This window comes from Hypanus sabinus, chromosome 11 (genome assembly GCF_030144855.1).
Source record: "Hypanus sabinus isolate sHypSab1 chromosome 11, sHypSab1.hap1, whole genome shotgun sequence".
Taxonomy (NCBI): Eukaryota; Metazoa; Chordata; class Chondrichthyes; order Myliobatiformes; family Dasyatidae; genus Hypanus; species Hypanus sabinus.
The window spans coordinates 26,999,173-27,021,155 of NC_082716.1; the positions used below are offsets into that span (position 1 = coordinate 26,999,173).

Sequence of the window (21,983 nt, forward strand, 5' to 3'; positions counted from 1 at the left end):
TCTTATTGATCATCGGTTATTAACGGATGTTATTGATTGTAAATATGATTCTATTACTATTTCGGATCATGCACCTTTGAAGTTATCTATTAAGATTTCGGACTATTCCAATAATATCAGATCTTGGAGGCTTAACGCTACTTTGCTTCAAGACCCAGAATTTATCACCTATATAAAACAGCAAATTGACTTGTTCTTCTCAACAAACTGTACTGAAGAAATCGACAAAGGAATACTTTGGGACTCTTTTAAGGCTTTTATTCGTGGACAAATTATCTCATATTCTGCTGGTAAAAGAAAACAAAGATATTTAGATATTGCTTTATTAGTGGATAAAATCAAGGAAATTGATAAGATTTATTCCGTGACTCCTACCAAAGAACTTTATAAGAAGAGAGTTGAGCTTCAAATGGAACATAGTTTACTATTATCTTCTTCAATTGAAAATCAATTAATTAGGACCAGGGCTCAATTCTATATTCACAGTGATCGTACTGGTAAACTGTTAGCTAATCAATTAAAGGCTATCTCGACTAAGCGACAAATTATTAAAATTCGCAAACTAGACGGTAATTTAACTACTGATCATAAAGAAATTAATAATACCTTTCAAGATTTTTATAAATCTTTATATCAATCAGAATTTGATGGTGACCAGTCCATGATAGATAATTTCTTTAACAATTTGAATATTCCTAAACTGATTGATGAAGACCATAGCCTGTTAGATGCTCCTATTTCTATGGTGGAAATAGGAGAGGCTATCTCATTAATGAATTCAGGGAAAGCTCCTGGTCCTGATGGTTATATAGTAGAATTTTTTTAAACTTTTTCTTCTTTGCTCTCTCCTTGGTTATGTGAAATTTTTAATGATGCGTTTGCTAAGAAGAGATTGCCTCAATCTTTTTATGAAGCTAATATCTCTTTAATTCTTAAAAAAGATAAAGATCCTACTTTATGTACATCTTATCGCCCTATATCACTATTAAATGTAGATTCTAAGATTCTTACAAAAATTTTAGCTATTAGATTAGAAAAAGTACTATCACAGATTATTTCAGAAGATCAAACTGGTTTTATGAGGAATCGGTATTCCTTTTTTAATGTTAGAAAATTGATTAATATAATTCATACTTCACCACCCACAATCCCAGAATGTGTTATTTCATTAAATGCTGAAAAAAGCTTTTGATAGAGTTGAATGGATATATTTATTTAATACATTGAGAAATTTTAATTTTAGTCCTAACTTTATATCATGGATTAAATTAATATATCATAAACCTGTTGCTTCTGTTCTTACAAATAACTATAGATCCTCTTTTTTTCAATTATCTCGTGGTACGAGACAAGGCTGTCCCTTAAGTCCTTTATTATTTAATATTGCATTAGAACCTTTAGCTATTGCTATTCGTGAATCTCCTAATATTTTTGGTATTACCCGTAATGAGAAGTTATACAAATTATCACTTTATGCTGATGATTTGCTGTTATATATTTCTGACCCTGATAGGTCTATTCCCGCTATTTTATCCTTGTTGGTTCAATTTGGTACTTTTTCTGGTTATAAACTAAATTTAGATAAGAGTGAATTATTTCCTTTAAATGCACAAATTTTATTGAGTGATAGGATACCATTTAAAGTTGTTACTGATAACTTTACCTATTTAGGTATAAAAATTACCAAGAAATATAAAGATTTATTTAGACTGAATTTTTTACCTATGCTTCATCAAATTCATCAACTTACTACAAGATGGTCTCCTTTGTTTTTATCATTAATTGGTCGGATTAATGCTATTAAAATGATAATTTTACCGAAATTTTTATACTTATTTCAAACCCTACCAGTTTTTATTTCTAAATCTTTTTTTGATAACATTGATTCAAAAATTTCCTCATTTGTGTGGCAAAATAAAAACCCTAGGTTAAGTAAAAAGCAATTACAAAAATCTAAAAAAGATGGTGGTTTAGCTTTACCCAATTTTAGATTTTATTATTGGGCAAATAATATTCGTAATTTAATGTATTGGAAACTAGATTTGGATTCACCACTGTGCCCACAGTGGGTAAATTTGGAATGTAATGAGGTAAAGGGATATTCTCTATTCTCTGTTCTTGGTTCTTGTCTTCCTGCTGATTTAGTTAAATTTAATAAACAAGTATCTAATCCTGTTATTAAACATACATTACGAATTTGGTTTCAATTTCATAAGTTTTTTACTTTGAAAAACTTTGTTCTTGATAGCCCTATCTTACTTAATTTCTTTTTCAAACCCTCTTGGACAGATCAAGCTTTTAACATATGGAAAAGGAAAGGTATAAAATGTTTTCGTGATCTTTTTTTTGAAGATACTTTGATGTCATTTGACCAACTTTCCAACAAATTTGAATTACCTAAATCTAATTTTTTCAGATATTTACAAATTAGAAATTTCTTACATAAAGTTTTACCATCTTTTCCTAATTCAACTTTGGTGGACTTTACAGATTTGATTTTTACCTTAAATCCTTGTCAGAAGGGATTAGTAGCTTTTATTTATAATATGATTATGAAGATACAACCAGAAATATCAGTTAGAATTAAACAAGAATGGGAAAAAGAACTTCGATATAATATATCAACAGATAAATGGGAAAAAATTTTGCAAATGGTTGATTCTTCTTCTATATGTGCTAAACATGCTTTAATACAATTTAAAATTGTACATAGAGCTCATATGTCTAAAGATAAACTTGCTCGATTCTATTCTCATATTAACCCTCAATGTGACAGATGTCATTCAGAAGTGGCCTCATTGACCCATATGTTTTGGTCATGTCCCACTTTACATAATTACTGGAAGGACATATTTACTACTATTTCCTCAATTTGGAATATAGATTTACAACCTCATTTTATTACTGCAATTTTTGGCATACCAAATGAAGATGGTAATCAGTTTTCCCCTTCAATCAGACGAATGATTGCTTTTGTAACATTAATGGCCAGAAGGTCTATATTACAAAATTGGAAAGAAGTAAATCCTCCTACCACGTTTCAATGGCTTTCTCAAACTATTTCTTATCTGAGCCTGGAAAAAATTAGAAGCACTATTTTTGACTCATCAATTACATTTGAAGAAACTTGGAGACCGTTTATTCGACATTTTCATATGAATTAATTTGGCCCTTTCCAGACCTTCTCTCTGCTTATTCTTGTTCAGGTATGGAGTTCTGGAGTTTGTTGACACTATCATATACTTGTAAACTATTATTGTTGCCCATGTTAGTTTAGTTTAGAGTTTTATTTTTCTTAATATATACTTTTTTTCACATATTTTTAAATTTTTTTTTCTCTTTTTTAATGGTTATTTTTGTTTTTTTCATATATAATCATATGGACTTGATTGATTAAGGTATTTTTTTTGTTGATGTTTAATAGGATATTGTTATCTTATTATCAATGTGATTTCAAGTCTATTGTATTTATAATTTACTCATTATTATGTTATGTTTTTTTTGTGTATATATGAAAATCAATAAAAAGATTGAAAAAGAAAGAAAAGAGGTTGAGTAGTGGAATAGATAACATAAATTGTACAGCAAAAGAGGAGAGTATTGAGAATGATTCATCAGATTGGTCACTGACATTTCAAGCAAAACTTGTTTCCATTTAGGTTTGATAGTAATGAGGAAGGAATATTTAATGTTTTCCATTTCAGAACAATCAACTTGATTTACCTTGGATTAAATAGTCAAGTTTATTTTTATTCAACCGTATACATAGACCACCAAATGAAACAATGTTCCTCCAATACCACCTTTCTTCACCAGATTTGTGAAGTACTGCATTTCTATGCATGTGAATTTATTTTCCTTTTCTTTTTGTAGGGTGCCGGAGCTCACCCTGTGTTGGGATGTATAGTTATGGGGCTAGCACTGATTCAACCTCTTGTAGCCGCCTTCCGTCCTCCACCAGATCACAAGAGGTCAGTTAAATGGCAACTTTTAATGTTGGGTGATATTTTCTGTTTAAAACCTGGGTTTTGATCTGGCAGCGATCATTCTCTAAGCATCTGTTGGATAATTAAACAAAGACCAGGCTATCTAATTCTGATAACACTTGAGAATGTTCAGTTTGTCTAGGAGGGTTTGCATTTCCAACAGGAAGGTGGCATCTATGTTGCACAGTCAGTTGGCATGTTGTCAGCTTGTTGAATTTCGGGAGGCTGTGAGCAGTATTTTGTTGACTCTTTCAATATTTTAGCTGCAGTTCCAGTATTTGGCCTCCAATTAGGAGCATAAATGTAGTTAGTTTTCAAGTTTTGATTCCTGCTCGATGCATTGAGCTTGTCCAGGCAGAGAAACACCTGAGCCCCTGCTTTTTCTAAGCCTGTCAGGAGTCACCAGAGTTTTCGATTCCCATCAGAAAACTCAACAATTCTGCTGGTGCTCTTGATCACAAACAGTCCTGTACTGTACAGGGGATATCTCATTTTCATGGGAAACTGGTCCTCCTTGCATTAGGTTGATCCAAGAAGTCTTATTCCACCACCAAAGCTGAGAACAAACCAATGTTGCACAGGCATTAAAGGGCATCTCCATCTTCTCTTAACTGTAAACAAAGTGAGGACATGATTCTTTCAGTCATTTCTCCAAATAGGGACTTGCAGATCCATTAGGTCTGACCTGAATGGATAAGCTATGACAAATGGTAAACCCAGCTCTAAATCTAGCCAACTTTAACTGTTGTTCTTGTGTTGGACTGGTGCCTGGGCACTTAAATGCAAATTGGTTGTCTGTATGATGTCAATATTGATAGTCATAAAAAGGAGCACTGGAAACTCCTTGATGCCTAATCTGTATAAGATCCTGGCCTGGTTGGCCTTTATCTGCCTCGGAACCACCTGACATAACAACTGTTCAAGATTTGCAAGTCCAAACCTAGCACTTCTATCACGTCACTGACATTAGAAATTTAAATGACTTTCATTGAGCCTCTTGTTACCTGATTTTTTTTTTCTTTCACACTGCACTTTAAAGTTCATGCACTAGCATTCTATGTTGTTGAACTGTGTTGTGAAACTTGGCCACAAATCAGGGGTTCCCAACCTTTTTTATACCATGGACTTCTGTAGATGTGAAAAAGAAACCTGGATGGTAGTTTGCCTCCTAGGTGCCAGGGTCCACAATGTTTTCTAAATACGTCCACAATATCCTGAAAAGGGAGAGGGAGTAGCCAGAAGTTGTGGTACCCTTGGTACCAAGGACATGGGTAGAAAAGGGGAGGAGGCCCTGAAAACAGAAGATGGAATCAGGAACGAAACTGGAAAGCAGGACCTCAAGGGTAGTAATCTCGGGATTGCTGCCACGTAACAGTGAGGGTAGGAATAGAATGAGGTGGCAGAAGAATTGGAGCTGGGATTCAGATTTCTCGATCATTGGGACATCTTCTGGGGCAATTGTAACCTCTACAAAAGGGACAGGTTGCACTTGAATCTGAGGGGAACTGATATCCTTGCAGGCAGGTTTGCTGAAGCTGTTATTAAATTAATTTAAACTAATATGGTAGGAGGAATGGAACAAGTATTATAGAGCTGAGGATGAGCCACCATGTTTACAAGTAGATGATGGATGTAACATGAATGTAAGGAAGGACAAGCCAGTGACTGGGTACAAATGCAGACAAAGCAAAAAGTTAAACTGTACCACAGAAGCAAAATTCAAAAGAATACAGGACTGAAGGTGCTGTATTTAAGTACATGCAGTGTTTGGAATAAGGTGGATGAACTCTTGGTGCAATTAGAGATTGGTTGGTATGAATCTGTGGGCATCACTCTGTCGTGGCTGGAAGAGGGTCATAATTACAGAAGGTTGTATCAAAAGGGCAGCAGGAAGGCATAGGCGGCGGTGTGGCTCTGTTGGTAACAGCTGGAATTACATCTTTAGAAAGAGGTGACATAGGGTCAGAAAATGTCAAATCTGTGGATGGAGTTAAGAAATTGCAAGGGTAAGAAAAAACATTATGGGAATCGTATATAAGCCTCCATATGGGGATGAGATCGCAAACGGAGCTGGAAAGGGCATGTAACAAGGGTAATATTACAACTTTAATGGGGACTTCAATACATTGGGGGATTGGGGAAATCACGTTGTCAGTTCGCAAGAGGGGGAATTTGTTGAATGCCTATGAGAAGGCATTTTAGAGCAGTTTGTGCATGAGCCTACTTGGGGAAAGGCCATCTTAGATTGGGTGTTGTGTAATCAGATTTTATTAGGGAGCTTAAAGTATAGGATCCCCTAGAAGACAGTGATCATTACATGATTTAATCTGTACTGCAATTTGATAAATGCATGTCAGATGTATCAGTATCACAGTGGAATAAAGGGAGTTGTTGAGGCATGAGAGAGGAGCTTGCCCAGGTGGATTGGAGGAGGATACTGGTGGGGATGACGGCAGAGCAGAGATGGCTGAAGTTTCTGGGAATAGTTCACAAGGCACAGCATAGATATATCCCACAGAAGTTGTTCTCAAATGGCAGGGATAGGCAGTTGTATCTGACAAGAGAAGTTAAGGACTGCATAAAAGCCAAGGAAAGGGCATATAAGGTAGCAGAAGTGAGTGGAAGTTGGATGATTGGGAATTTTTTTTTTAATCCAACAAAAGACAACTTAAAAAAAAACCATAAGAAGGGACAAGATGAAATATGAGGCCAAACAAGCCAATAAAATAAAGCAGGTCACCACAAGCTTTTTAGTTGTATAAAGAGTAAAAGGAAGGTGAGAGTTGATATTGGATCACTGGAAAATGATGCTGGCGGGGGATAAATGGGAGACAAAGAAATGGCAGATTAACAATACGTATTTTATATCAATCTTCACTGTAGAAGACATTAGCAGTGTGCCAGAGGTCCATGTATGTCAGGAACCAAGAGTGCCCATGCTATTGCAAAGGAAAAGGTGCTAGACAAACTGAAAGGTCTTGAGGGGGTAAGTCACCTGGACCAGATGGACTATATCCCAATACATACATACAGACCAGACAATACATACAGATGCATTGGTCATGATCTTTCGAGAATCACTTGATTTTGACATGGTTCTGGAAGACTGGAAAATTGCAAATATCACTCCACTCTTTAAGAATGAAGGAAGGCAAAAGAGGGCTGTGTGTAACCCTATGTAATTTCTAAAGTAAGTACATGTTCAGCACAGCATTGTGGGCTGAAGGGCCTGTATTGTGCAGTAGGTTTTCTAGTTTTCTGTGTTTCTAAAATGCTGAAGCTGGTCAGGTTTCCTATGGTTGGGGTGTCCAGAACTACAGAGCACAGCCTTAAAATTGATGGGTGACCCTTTAGAATAGAGGTAAAGTGGAACTATTTTTAGCAAGATAGTAGTAAATCTGTTGAATGCTCTGGGTATATTTAAATTGAAAATTGATAGTTTCATGATTGGTCAGGGTAACAAAATGTATAGCAAGAAGATGGGTATATCAAAATTTACACAGTCCACTGAAATAAAAATGTAACTGTCTATTCAACTTTCCCATCCAAGAGTGTTTATCATATAACCATATAACAATTACAGCACGAAAACAGGCCATCTCGGCCCTTCTAGTCCGTGCCGAATGCTTACTCACACCTAGTCCCACTGACCTGCACTCAGCCCTTAACCCTCCATTCCTTTCCTGTCCACATACCTATCCAATTTTACTTTAAATGACAATACCAAACCTGCCTCTACCACTTCTATTGGAAGCTCGTTCCACACAGCTACCACTCTTTGAGTAAAAAAATTTCCCCTTATGTTACCCCTAAACTTTTGCCCCCTAACTCTCAACTCGTGTCCTCTTGTTTGAATCTCCCCTACTCTCAATGGAAAAAGCCTATCCACGTCAACTCTATCTATCCCCCTCATAATTTTAAATACCTCTACCAAGTCCCCCCTCAACCTTCTATGCTCCAAAGAATAAAGGCCTAACTTGTTCAACCTTTCCCTGTTACTTAGGTGCCGAGACCCAGGTAACATTCTAGTAAATCTTCTCTGTAAAATAAAAGTATCATAAAAGTAAGATTACTCTAGTTTTCGTTGCTTTTTTTTCCAGGCGGTGGATTTTCAAATATTTTCATTCAATATTGGCTTTTGCGATCAGACCTATTACAGGTATGTGACTAAACATGCAAAATATGAATAGTCATAAATTTTAAAGATTGAAATGAGTATCTCCAAATGGTGTCTTTAAACTCAGCCCTTCATTTTTATCAGAGTTTTACATGCATTCTTCATTTAGTGTGGTTGTGATGAATGGATTTGTGCCTTCATTAACAGGAGTCAATTATTCAACATGTATTTTAATGTCAGTGATTTGGCACAAGTGCAAATAAAACTCTCCTCAGCTATACGAATTTCAGCAGCATATTGAGAGGGAAGGAAAAGTTAGCATTGCAGTGTAGGCTAGATATCTGCTGGTGTTGTATCAGTGGATGGAGCGAGCTCTCCTAATAATCTTGTTCTGTCAACGTTTAAATTCCAAATGCAAATCAGATTTGTGAATATTTCAGCAATAGCTTGTTGAAAAGTTTCAAGATTGTTTGTCATTCTTCGCACGAGTGTAAATAAGAACAAAATGAATGTTATTTCTGATCCAATGCATAATAAAAAAAAACTAAATTACGTATGTCTTATGAAATAGAACGTACAAGCAACTGTTGGGTGTGGCCTTGTATACGTAAAATTAGCTCAGAATACATAGATTGTATGCACATAAAGTGACACTTGTCTGCAGGGCATAAGGTGACAGTGACTCCTGGCTAGGGAGCTCTTCTAGGCAGGAGCCCGGCTTATAAAAACACAGTAGGATAGTGACTATTTCACTATATGAAATGTGTAGCGTAGGCATAAAGAGGCAGCGCATGAGGCGGGTGAAAGGTGCCAAGGCTGTATGGAGAGAAGTGGCTAATGTGGAAGGGGTGAGTTAATAGGTGCAGCTGCTGATCAGACTGACATCTTGGGTGGTTGGGGTGGACTTGTCAGTTTTTGAGTCGACTTCCATGCAATAACCTACTTTATTTGTGTTGTGTTTTCTCTTCTAGTGGCGGCACTATTCCAAGGTAGTTTACTAATAAATTCAGCACCCAATATGTGGCCAGTAAAGGTCTTGGGTGGTTTTGTTGGATGGGAATTGCTTGTCCACATTCTGTTTGGCCTGATCTTCTATTTTGGAAAGGGAGGTAAGGCACAGTTTAGAATTTGTTTTCCCTCAGTTGTTAAATCTAATAATTGTAGGAGGAGGGATGAAATGATGCAAACTAACTTTGGATTTTCTTCTCTCGTTTTTAGCAAATTGTAGTTGCAGCGACACAAAGAAAGTGGTAATTATTTTTTTAACTACTTGCCTGTAAATGGTGTATTCCATAAGAAGTTAAAATACAAAACTGGCATCTGTAGGTTAGCAATCCACAGAAGAGATGCTTGGTTTTGGAGATAATGAACAAGTTAAAACATGCTCAAAGTCATTTGAAGGTTTTAAGATGCATTCTGTGTGCAGTAGATCAGAAGTGCTATAGATTGAAGAGTTTTCTTAATTTGAACTGCAATTTGCCAAGCAGTCCTTCGTTGTACAACAGATTATAGCAAAAAGTGTTGAATTTCCAAAGTATTTGAGTGCACTCTTATTTGATAAGAATGATCAAAAGAATGATTAAAAAGAATGATTTTTCCAAAAGAAAAGTAAGAATGAGAGGAAGGAACTAGACACAATGTCAAAAGTTCAGATCTATAGGTATACAAAATTCACGTGAAGGTGTTATTATTAATTTTTTAAAAAATTTTGGGATTTTGGGGTTCATACAATGTATGGAAACAACAAATCTTATTCTAAAACCATTAGTGTAGCCATCTCTGGATTATTCTGTCCAATTCTGTGCACTACACTCTAGGGTGGGGGGGGGGGGGGAGAAAAGTAAAGATCTACAGCATGTTACAGCCCCTTCGGCCCACAATGTTGTGCCAGCCATCTAGCCTACTCTAGAAACTGTCTAGAATTGCCCTCCTGCATAGCCCTCTATTTTTCTAAACTGTCTCTGAAAAGCCCTATTGTATCCACCTCCACTACTGTCACTGGCAGTGCATTCCACGCACCCACCACAGTCTGTGTGTAAAAACATGCCCCTGACATCGCCTTGTACCTACTTCTAAGCACCTTAAAAACTATGCCAGCCCTGGAAAAGAGACTCTAACTATCAACATGATCAATGCCTCTCATCTTGTATGCCTCCATCATGTCATCCTCCATGCCTCTATTATGTCATCCTCTATCTCTCATCCTCCATCACTCCAAGAATAAAAGGCCAAGTACACTCAACCAATTCTTATAAGGTACACGCTCCACTCCAGGCAACGTTGTCTGCTCTCTCTATAGTATCCACATTCTTCCTGTAGTGAGGTGACCAGGACTGAACACAGTACTCCAAGTGGGTTCTGACCAAGGTCTTGTATAGCTTAACATTACCACTCTTAAACTCATTCCCATGGTTGATGAAGGCCAATGCACCGTATGCCTTCTTAACCACAGAGTCAACCTGCACAGCAGCTTTGAGTGCCGTATGGACTCCAACCACAAGATCTCTCTGATCCTCCACACTGCCAAGAGTCTTATTATTAATACTAATTCTGTCCTCAAATTTGATCTACCAAAGTGAACCACCTCACACTTATCTGGGTTGAATTCCATCTGCCACTTCTCAACCCAGTTCTGCATAATATAAATGTCCCACTGTAACCTCTGGCACGGCTCCAGACTATCCACAACACCCCCAACCTTTGTGCTATCAGCAAACTTACTAACCCACCCTTTTAGAAGAGAATTAGCTGGGATTGTTATAGTTGGATTACAGGAGGTTGTAAGGAAATCTGAAGAATTTTTGTTTTTAAAAATATTTTCACTGTCATTGTAGTCATGGGAGAAATCCATCTGTAACACTTCGTGGGAAGTTGGATCAGCATCTGAAAGCATTAACTTGCTGCACTTGAAGTGGAAAGTGACTTGAACTTTCCTCCTGTGTGGGGCCTGTACCTATAACCAATTCATGATAATGCATTCTAAAAGAATTCTCTTCTTCTCAGTCCTTAATCAGAATTGGGGAAGATTCTATTCATAACCAAACTCTGGCCATGTTCACAAACACACATTCTTTGGAGGTCTGTTGGATGATGGTCGGGTGTTTGAAACTTTTCTCCAGTTCTGCACCCTTCCAGTGTAAAAATGCTGATGCCACTTGGTTGATGTTATAATACTTGTCTAATTTGTGATCAATTGATAGAGCTTTAAATGTGGGCATTTTTGGCTGCATGGTATTACAATTCTGCAACTAAGCCAGAAGAGCAATTGGAAGCCTTGGAAAACTTTGATTGGACAATTTCTGAGAATGCTTACCAATTCCTAACTTGAGCAACATTGCTAACTATTTGTTTTCAGAAGGATTAAGTGTTTTGTTTTTTTATCCCCACAGATGAAGCCCTTCTTACTCGTATTTATAGTGTACCTGTGTGGAAACTTGGCATTTCTGGTAGCGATCCTTGTGGGAATTGGCCAAGCATAACATTTCATTTTGCAATAGAGACAGTTACAGATCTTTCAGTCACTGGCTTGGTATCAAAGTATCACATGAAGACTTCAACACGAGTCATACCCATGAATGTCTTACAAAGAATTAGAAGTAATGATTGTATGCTTTTTTTAGTTTTTAATATACTCATCAGAATGGTGATGATGTCATGTGAGGAACTGATGTAAACTTCTAAAGCAAACTGAAATAGTATGAATATCTAAATTGGTAGTTATAGCATCTACTGTGGTTTAATTGATAATTTTCCTTTTCCCTAATGGCTTCCTTGACTAATCCATTCAACGATTTGTAAATATGGGTGTCTTGGCCTTGACTTTGAACAATAGAACAAGCCCCTTCAGCTCTGCAGTTGAGCAGTATCACTCTCTTGCTGCTCAGGGTCGATGGATTACAATGTAATTTCAGAGTGACATTTCATCTGCATCATTACTTATGATATTACTGATGGAAGCTCCACACAATGTTGACTTTCAGAAGCAATTAACTAGATGGTTCATATTTTGGACAAAAGAGACTGTGATGTAGACTACTGTGCCTGAAATTAAATCCTGTATCTGATAATTATCTTGCTATTTGTAAGATGTACAAAATGGATATTTAAGATTTTTATTGATTTAAAAAATTATTCTCAGAATGTTTTATTTCATTTTTAATATTCTACATGTCCTTCAATGTCTCGTGTTCAGATGTCTCAATTTTAAATAGAAATGACTTGGTGAAAGATTGATTAGTAACAAGAGGCAGAGTGCACTAAGAGGAAGATATTTAAGAATGGAGATTATAATGGCAAGTGAAATAATCCAGGGGAGTGTGCTTCAACACAACAGGAGATTACTGTGGAGGGAGTTTAGAATAAATTTTCCCATGGGGGAATTCCGGTTTGACTGAGTTTGTGTACAAAATAGTGATACAGTGGATTGTAAATATCCTAAACAACATTTATTTTTCTCTTCATGGATGAGCAAGGACTTTTTTCAAAAGAAAACTAGGTTAGAAACCAGTTTGTTTCTTCAATTTATAAAATCAGGTAAAATATAATACAATGACATTTTAAACATAGAAACAGAAAATCTACGGCACAATACAGGCCCTTCGGCCCACAAAGTTGCGCCAAACACATTCCTACCTTAGAAATTACTAGGCTTACCTATAACCATGTACCTATCTAAAAGTCTCTTAAAAGACCCTATCATATCCACTTCCACCACCGTTGACGGCAGCCCATTCCATGCACTCACCACTCTGAGTAAAAAAAAAATTTAACCCTGACATCTCCTGATCCAAGAACCCTCTGATCCTCCACACTGCCAAGAGTCTTACCATTAATACTATATTCTGCCATCAATGAATGGCGGTGCTGGCTAGAAGGGCCGAATGGCCTACTCCTGCACCTACTGTCCATTATCTATTATCTCCTCTGTACCTGCTCCCCAGCACCTTAAACCTGTGTTCTCATGTGGCAACCATTTTAGTCCTGGGGGAAAAGCCTCTGACTGTCCACATGATCAATACCTCTCATCATCTTATACACCTGTATCAGGTCACCTCTCATCCTCCTTCGCTCCAAGGAGAAAAGGCTGGGTTCACTCAACCTATTCTTATAAGGCATGCTCCTCAATCCAGGCAACATCCTTGTAAATCTCCTCTGCACCCTTTCTATGGCTTCCACATCATTCCTGTAGTGAGGTAACCAGAACTGAGCACAGTACTCCATGTGGGGTCTGACCAGGGTCCTATATAGCTGCAACATTACCTCTCGGCTCCTAAATTCAATTCCACAATTTGTGAAGGTCAATCCACCATATGCGTTAATAGCAGCGTCAACCTGCGCAGTTGTTTTGAGTGTCCTATGGACTTGGACCCCAAGAACGCTCTGATCCTCCACACTGCCAAGAGTCTTGCCATTAATACTATATTCTGCCATCATATTTGACCTACTAAAGTGAACCACTTCACACTTACCTGGGTTGAACTCCATCTGCCACTTCTCAGCCCAGTTTTGCATCCTATCAATGTCCTGTTGTAACCTCTGACAGCCCTCCACACTATCAACAATACCTCCAACCTTTGTGTCATCAGCAAACTTACTAACCCATCCCTCCACTTCCTCATCCAGGTCACTTATAAAAATCATGGTCCCAGAATAGATCCCTGAGGCACACCACTGGTGACCAACCTCCATGCAGAATATGACCTGGCTACAACCACTCTTTGCCTCTGGGCAAGCTTGTTCTAGATCCACAAAGCAATGTCCCCTTGGATCCCATGCCTCCTTACTTTCTCAATAAGCCTTGCATGGGGTACCTTATCAAATGCCTTGCTGAAATCCATATACACTACATCTACTGCTCCTCCTTCATCAATGTGTTTAGGCACATCCTCAAAACAATTAATCAGACTCGTAAGGCACAACCTGCCCTTTACAAAGCCATGCTGACTACTCCTAATCATATTATACCTCTCTAAATGTTCATAAATCCTGCCTCTCAGTATCTTTTCCATCAACTTACCAACCACTGAGGTAAGACTCACTGGTCTATAATTTCCTGGGCTATCTCTACCCCCTTGAATAAAGGAACAACATCCGCAAACTTCCAATCCTCAGGAACCTCTCCCATCCCCATTGATGATTCAAAGATCATCGCCAGAGGCTCAGCAGTCTCCTCCCTCACCTCCCACAGGAGCCCGGGGTACCTTTCATCTGGTCCTGGCGACTTGTCCAACTTGATGCATTCCAAAAGCTCCAGCACATCTTCTTTCTTAATATCTACATGCTCAAGCTTTTCAGTCCACTGCAAGTCATCACTACAATCACCAAGATACTTTTCCATAGTGAATACTGAAGTAAAGTATTCATTAAGTACCTCTGCTATTTTCTCCGGTTCCATACACTTTCCCACTGTCACATTTGATAGGTCCTATTCTTTCACGTTTTATCCTCTTGCTCTTCACATACTTGTAGAATGTCTTCGGGCTTTCCTTAATTCTGCCCACCAAGGCCTTCTCATGGCCCCTTCTGGCTCTCCTAATTCCCTTCTTAAGCTCCTTCCTAGTTGCCTTATAATCTTCTAGATCTCTAACATTACCTAGCTCTCTGAACCTTTTGTAAGTTTTACACAAAGAATGATTGTATAAAGCTGGGCATATGCTGTAAACTTGCACATATTATAATTTCCATTCCCAATCTGTTCGTGGGCCTGTCTAAATGCCTTTTAACTGTTGTTTTTGCAAATGCTTCCACCACTGTCCTAGCTGTGTGCTCTGTAACTTTTTAAATCGCCTTGTAAATCATTGCTCTTCCCCCCCCCCCCACCCCCCAATCTTATAACCATACCTTCTACTATATGACATCTCAATTTTGGGGAAAGAAGACTCTGTCTACCATATCTATGCCTCTCGTAACTTTATAGACTTCTCAGGTTGCCCTTCAGTTCCAGTCCAAAGGATATCAGTTGTCCATCCTCTCCTTGTAGTTAATATTCTAATTCAGGCCTTTCCAAAGCCTCCATTCTTCCTGTAACATAGCAAACAGAACTGTACACAATCAAAATGTGCTCTAAAATCTGATAAATTAAAGTCAGTCATGGATATGAAATAGTGATAAGTATATGGAGTTAAGACCATTAGACATGGGAGCAGACCTGAGTCATTTAGCCCATCGAGTCTTCTCCACATTTCATCATAGCTGATCCATTTACCTCTCAACCCCATTCTCCTGCCTTCTCCCTGTAACCTTGCATGTCCTCATGAATCAAGAACCTATCAACCTCCACCTTAAATACCAATGACTTGGCATCCATAAATACCTGTGACAATGAATTCACACACTCACCACACTCTGGCTAAGAAAATACCACTTCCTATCTGGTTCTAAAGTGACATCCTTGTATTCTGGGGTTTAGCCCTCTGATCCTAGATTCCCTTGTTATAAGAAGCCTTTCAATCTTGGAATCATTTTCATGAACCTCCTTTGAAACCTCTCCAATACAACACCTTTCTTAGATGAGGGGCCCAAAACTGTTCTCACTGTTCCAAGTGAGGACTCACCAGTGCTTTATTCATCCACAATATAATGTCTTTTCTATATTTAATGTATGCTAAGATTGCATTTTGTTACCATTGACTTGACCTGTAGTTATCCTTTAGGGAATCCTACATGAGGACTCCGAAGTCCCTTTGCACCTCGGATTTTTGAATATTTAGAAAATTCCTATGCTTTTATTCCTTCTACCAAACTACATGACCATACACTTCCTCACACTATTTCTTGTGCACTTCTTTGCCCATTCTCTTAAACTGTTGAAGACCTTCTGAAACTTCCCTGCTTCCTCAATGCTATCTGCCCCTGCAGCATTAGTAATGATGTTTCAATCTCTTCGGCTACCTCTTTCAGAACCCCAGGGTGTGGCTCATCTGGTCCAGGTCACTTGTCTACCTTTCAACTACCCAAACACCTTCTCCCTAGTAATAGCAACTGCACTCACTTCTGCCCCCTGGCACTTTTGACCTTTTGACACACTGCTCTTGTCTTCTACAGAGTAGACTGATGCAAAATACTTAGTTCATTTGCCATTTCCCTGTCCCCCATTATTACCTCTCCAGTGTAACTTACCAGCAATCTGATATCTATTCTCATTTCTCCTTTACTCTTTATACCCTGGGGGGGGGGGGGGCACATTTTGGTGTCATCTTTTGATATTATTGGCTCGCTCACCTTCAGATTTCATCTTTTCCCTCCTTCAGGCTTTTTATTTTAGTTGCCTTCTGCTGGTTTTTAAAAACTTCCCAATCCTCTAATTTCCTACTAATTTTTGCTTTAAAATGCCCTCTTTTGCTTTTCTGTTGACTTTGACTTCCCTTGTCAGGATGATGCAACCATGGCTGACTTTACAATACTACTTTGGGATTTATCTATCCTGTACCTTCCAAGTTGCTCCCAGAAACTCTAGCCATTGCTGCTGTATTGTATTCCCTGCTAGTGTTCCCTTCCAATAGATTTTGGCCAGGTGCTCTCTCAAGCCACTATAATCCCCTTTACTCCAGTGTAGTACTGATATACCTGGCTTTTCCCCCTCAAGTTGCGGGGTGAATGCTATCACATTATGATCACTGCCCCACCCCTCAAGATTCCCTTTACTTTTAAGCTCTGTGATCAATTCAGGTTCATTGGACGACACCCAATCCAGAAAAGCTGATCTCCTAGCTGCTCAAAAAAATCCATTTCATAGGCATTCTACAATCTCTCCTTTGGGGGTCAGTACCAACCTGATTTTCCCAATCTACCTGCATATTGAAATTTCTCATGACAATTGTAACATTGTCTTTTTACATGCCTTTTCTATTTCCCATTGTAATTTGTAGCCTACATGCTGGCTACTGCTTGGAGGCCTGTATATAACTCCCCTCAGGGTCTTCTTACCCTTGCAGTTTCTTTGTTGTACCTCCAAAGATTCTACATCTTCCACTCCTATGTCACTACTTTCTGAGGATTTGATTTCATCTATTGCCATCAGAGTCATATCACCCTCTCTGCCTACCTGCCTGTTGAGACACAGTAAATACAGGCAGCCATTTTTACATAACAAAATAGACTCGAAGGGAAAAATGGCCTACAATTTGTATTAAGCCCTGCACATGTAAGGCTAAGAAATGATCTAATCAAAGTATTTACTGTAATGAGAGAAGTTAATGGAAATAAGCACATAAGACACCTTGGGTAGCATTTCAGAATGCATGTGGAGGTAGAATGAGATTTGGGGTACTGATGGGCATTTGAAAGTGAAAAATCTGAAGAAAACTGGAAGCAATAGAGGCAATCTGTCAGGAACACAACCCTTTGCTGTGGAGGTTGTGCAGAAAATTGCAGGATGTGTATTTAAAATGAAATATGAATCCATAAGATTTAAAGTAAGGAGTAAATGAAAATTGCCATTGCAGCCTCCTAGGCAGTGTCTTTACAAGATGGGTGACTGCAGCCATTATCAATACTCTTCAAAAATCGTCAGCCTGGCCTCAGCAGTTACATAACCAGGAGTTGTGATGTGCACCAGCTGCTTATATAACCATCCACCATCTACTCCCATGACTTGACATGAGCCTGATCGATTGGGACGGAGCCTAAGCAGGTGCTACACCTTGCCCAAGGGTGACGTGCAGACCAGCGGAGAGAAGGAGTGCTTTACACCTACTTTGATAGAGGCATATCTCCACCCTGCCATCTTGCATTATAATTGGGGAAAAAGTGATGATGTGGCAGAGTTCGACTAGGGACTAAGAAAAAGGTCAACAATGGGGTGTAAAATTGTTAATGGGCTGAAATACTATGGGAAAAAAGATGGATCTGGAGGAGGAGTAAATGGTTGAAAATGTATGAGCTGTTTTTATTCCAAACAGATTTGGCAGTGACAGTGATCTGAAATTGGTGAAGTTGGTACTGAGTACTAAAGGATATAAAATGACATGAGAAGAATTGCTATTCTTTGAACTTAATCAGAATAGCTTAGTAGGCCAAAGACCAGGATCAAAGTTTGAAGTAACGTTATTATCACATACTGTATATGTCACCAAATATTACCCTGAGATTAATTTGAATTCACAGAACAAGAAAGTACAATTCTTGTACAATTCTACAATGAGTTGGATGATCAGCCATGATCATACTGAATGGTGGTGCAGGCTCAAAGGGTCAAATGGCCTACTCCTGCACCTATTTTCTATGTTTCTATGTTTCTAATCAAAACAATGAAATACTACACACTAAGACTGACAAGCAACCAACATGCAAATGAAGACAAACTGCAATACAAAAGAGAAACAAACAAGCAAACAGATATTGATAGATGGATAGAAAAATAAATAAAAATGTGAGTTGTAGAGTCCTTGAAAGTAAGCCCATAGTTTGTTGAATGATCAGTTCAGTGTTGTAGTGAGTGACGATTTCCAGGCGCCTGGTGGTTGAAGGGTAATAACTGTTCCTGAATCTGGTGGTGTGGGATCTAAGGCTCCTGTACATCCTCCCCGATGGCAGCAATGTAAAGAGACCATAGCCTGGATGGTGGGGTCCTGCTTTCTTGTAGCAATGCTCTTTGCAGATGTGTGCTCAATGGTGGAGAGGGTTTTTCCTGTGACGAGCTGGGCTGTATCCACCACTTTTTTGTAGGCTTTTCCGTTCTTGGGCATTGGTGTTTCCATATCATGCCGTGATGCAACCAGTTAAGATACTCTCCATTCTGCATCTATAGAAGTTCATCAGAACTTCTGAAGGAGTGGAAGTGCGAATTAAAATTATAATGAAATGTAATGTCAGGATCATGCATAGCGATTGAATGGAGGTGCTTTGTGTAGCAATGGCCTACTCTACATTCCATCCCACCAACTCTGAGAGTAGCCAATAAAGGTTCCAAAAATGTGTATACAGTAGTTAGTGCTTCATCTGGGAATGATATTTGGAGCCTTATGGTGAGAAAAAGGCTGATATTTTGGAAGATTAGTATATTGTCATCAAAGGGGATAGGGTGAAGCCTAAGAGATTAGTTAATAAAACTGACACCAGTTTATACTGTGGCAATGTTGGCGGTAGTGGATTTTTTTTTGAGAAGTGGATTGAACTGCATGCAAAGCACATGGATTTCTGAAATAAAAAGATAACAGGAAATAATGCAGTTCAGCCAGCATTTGTGGAGAAGTTATCACTCAACTATTCCCACAACCTATGATCTCACTTTCAAGGGTTCTTCAGTTCATGTTCTTGATATTTATTGCTTATTTATTTATGTATTATTACTATTATTATTTCTCTTTTTCTTTCTTTTTACACATTGGTTGTTTGTCACTCCCATTGGGTGCAAGCTTTGATTTTATTGTGTTTCTTGTCCTTACTGTGATTGCCTGTGAGAATATAGATCTCTGGGTTGTATATGGTGGCATATATGTACTTTGATAATTAGTTACCTTTGAACTTTGAAATTAATGTTTTGGTTAATCATTTGCATTTCCTTAAAGAAATGTTAGATGGCAAGTAAAACAAAAATAGTCGCTTTTACATATATTTACAAATCAGAATCAGGTTTATTGTCTCTGACATAAGTCTTGAAATTTCTTGTTTAGTGGAAGAAGTGCACTGCAGGTATACCAAATCACTATAATCACAATATAAATCAACAAATTAATTAATTAATAGAGTAAAACAGGAATAGCAAGCTGATGCTCATGAGTTCATGTACCATTCAGAAATCTGATGGCAAAGAGGAAGAAGTTGTCTCTAAAACTTTGTGTTTGAATCATCAGGTTCCTGTACCTTCTCCCTGATGGTAGTAATGAGAAGAGGGCATGTCCTGGATAGAGAGGGTCTTTAATCTTGGACCTGGGTGATCTGCAGTCCCCACTGTGCTAATTTTAAAGATTGCTATGCTTTTTAAATGACTTCAAAGTTCAAAGACTTGAAACAAGTTTTCTTACAGTAGTCTGGCTGCAAATTTCAGCCACAATTGATCTGAAAAGGATTATTTGATGATTCCATTGGGAACAGCACACAAAAAGTCACCACACTCATTGATAATTAATAATGTAGGACTACAAAACTGCCAAAATCAACAATTTATTTAATCTATTAATAGGTTGAGACTGCCAATGATATTGGCAACATAAGTTACTCATTGTTTATTGTTCTTGCCAAAGTGAACCACTATAACCTACATAATTCCCATAGTATTCTTGAACAGGGAAATTTTCAAGACTTTGATTCAGCAGAGATAAAGTAAGCATGATGTAGTTATTGAAGGAGGTGGCTCACTCATGTTATTGTTCTAGGTGTCAGAGATTATAAGCTTGGTAGGTACTGTGGGAGTTGTCTAAACAGCATATTTTGGAGATGGTACATATTTTAGCCACTGCGTAGGGGAGTGGAAAGAATTCATACATAAGATGGTGAATGGGGTGCCAAACATGTGGCCTACTTTGTCCTGAATATTCCATGTCTTCTTGAGAGTTGTGGCAGCTTTCCTCACCTAGGTAAGTGGAGGCTGTTTACACTCCTGACCTGCTCCTTGTAGATGGCAGAAAGACACTGAGATATCAGGAAGTGAGACGTTCTCCACAAGACACACAGCTTCTAGCCTTCTCCTATAATCATAGTCTTAATGCGGCTGTTGTAGTTGAGTTTCTACTCAATTGAGGCAGCCAGAATGTTAAAGGTGGGGAACTCAGTAGTGCTAATTGTTCAAGATGATCATTACCAAGAATTACTGTGTTACTTTGGCAGGTATAATATCTACCACCTATCAGTCTGTATTTTAGCGGTGGGATGCTGTGTGGCCATGGTACTCAGACCATGGAGGGTGTGAATATTTTAACTGTTGCTTGAGGTGTCAACGAAGAGTGCTATTTTGTTCTATATGGTGTCAAATATACTTGAAGTGCAGTCATCCAAGCAAATACAATAGATTCTATCACACTCCTTCATTGTCTCATAAGTGATGCATAGATTTTGAAGAGTCAGAAGATGAATCAAGTGAGAATTGTCTGCTTTGAATGCACTTTTGTAAATATAGTATCAATGTAATAAAAACAAAGTGTTGCAAATACTTAGTGTGTCAGTCTCAACCACCAGAAATTCAGCAGATACTGGAAATACTGAGCAACACACACAAATGTTGGAGGAAGTCAGTCAACATTTAATGCTTCCCTCCTACATAGATGCATGGCTTCCTCCAGCATTATCTTTGTGTTGCTGCTTGCTTGATCATTTAGTTCTTCCTGCTTGTGAAATTTGCTGTTAAATTACTGGAACCCTATTTAAATACAAAGCCTTTTAAAAGAAACACATCTTGCTACTCCAAATTATGGACATCTGCCTCTGACTCAGATGGGAGGTTCCAAGAAAAAGTTATTGAATAAAGGTTAATAATACTTTGCAAAGAAGCTGATGATTACAAGCTATTTAAAAAAAAATGATTTTATATTCTCTGGTCACTGCAATTTACTTTTAAAAAGCTGAGTTCACCACCCCACCTAGACTTCAGTGGAATTTGTTCCTCTCCACAGATGCTGCCTGACTAGTTGTGTTCCTCCAGCATTTTATGTGTGTTGCTTAGTACATTAGTGAGTTAACATGCATGTTAACATTACACGTCGGTGACCTTCCACTGCAGTGAGAAAGATTAAGAAAAGTTTTGATTTAAAGCATGTTGTGGACCATTGTTTAAGATGCTATGATGCCGCTGATGCAAAATGAGGATTAATTCCTGCAGACAAAGTTCAGAGTTCACTAAAATCCTTCTTGATCTTAATTAAAGTTTCTTTTAAGGTCAAAACAAGCCACATATAGTGGTTGTTGCTACTCCCGGCAATGTTTTGGGATTTAATTTTATGCCCATT

The 21,983-nt window shown here is 38.1% G+C and overlaps 1 protein-coding gene and 1 long non-coding RNA gene across 2 annotated transcripts in view; one reads left to right on the top strand and one right to left on the bottom strand.

The window, feature by feature from the left end:
* The window catches only part of LOC132401784 (putative ferric-chelate reductase 1), a 53,699-nt gene extending 41,408 nt beyond the window's left edge, over positions 1 to 12,291 (top strand). Inside the window, exons 12-16 of the mRNA XM_059983986.1 lie at positions 3,874 to 3,971; positions 8,087 to 8,145; positions 9,075 to 9,212; positions 9,322 to 9,353; positions 11,493 to 12,291. Coding sequence (XP_059839969.1) covers positions 3,874 to 3,971; positions 8,087 to 8,145; positions 9,075 to 9,212; positions 9,322 to 9,353; positions 11,493 to 11,582 — 417 coding nt within the window. The 3' untranslated portion in view covers positions 11,583 to 12,291. The remainder of the gene's footprint in view (positions 1 to 3,873; positions 3,972 to 8,086; positions 8,146 to 9,074; positions 9,213 to 9,321; positions 9,354 to 11,492) is intronic.
* LOC132401787 (uncharacterized) overlaps positions 4,034 to 21,983 on the bottom strand; it is a 97,146-nt gene continuing 79,196 nt past the window's right edge. The window contains exon 4 of the long non-coding RNA XR_009514707.1: positions 4,034 to 4,597. This is a non-coding gene — a long non-coding RNA (uncharacterized LOC132401787). The remainder of the gene's footprint in view (positions 4,598 to 21,983) is intronic.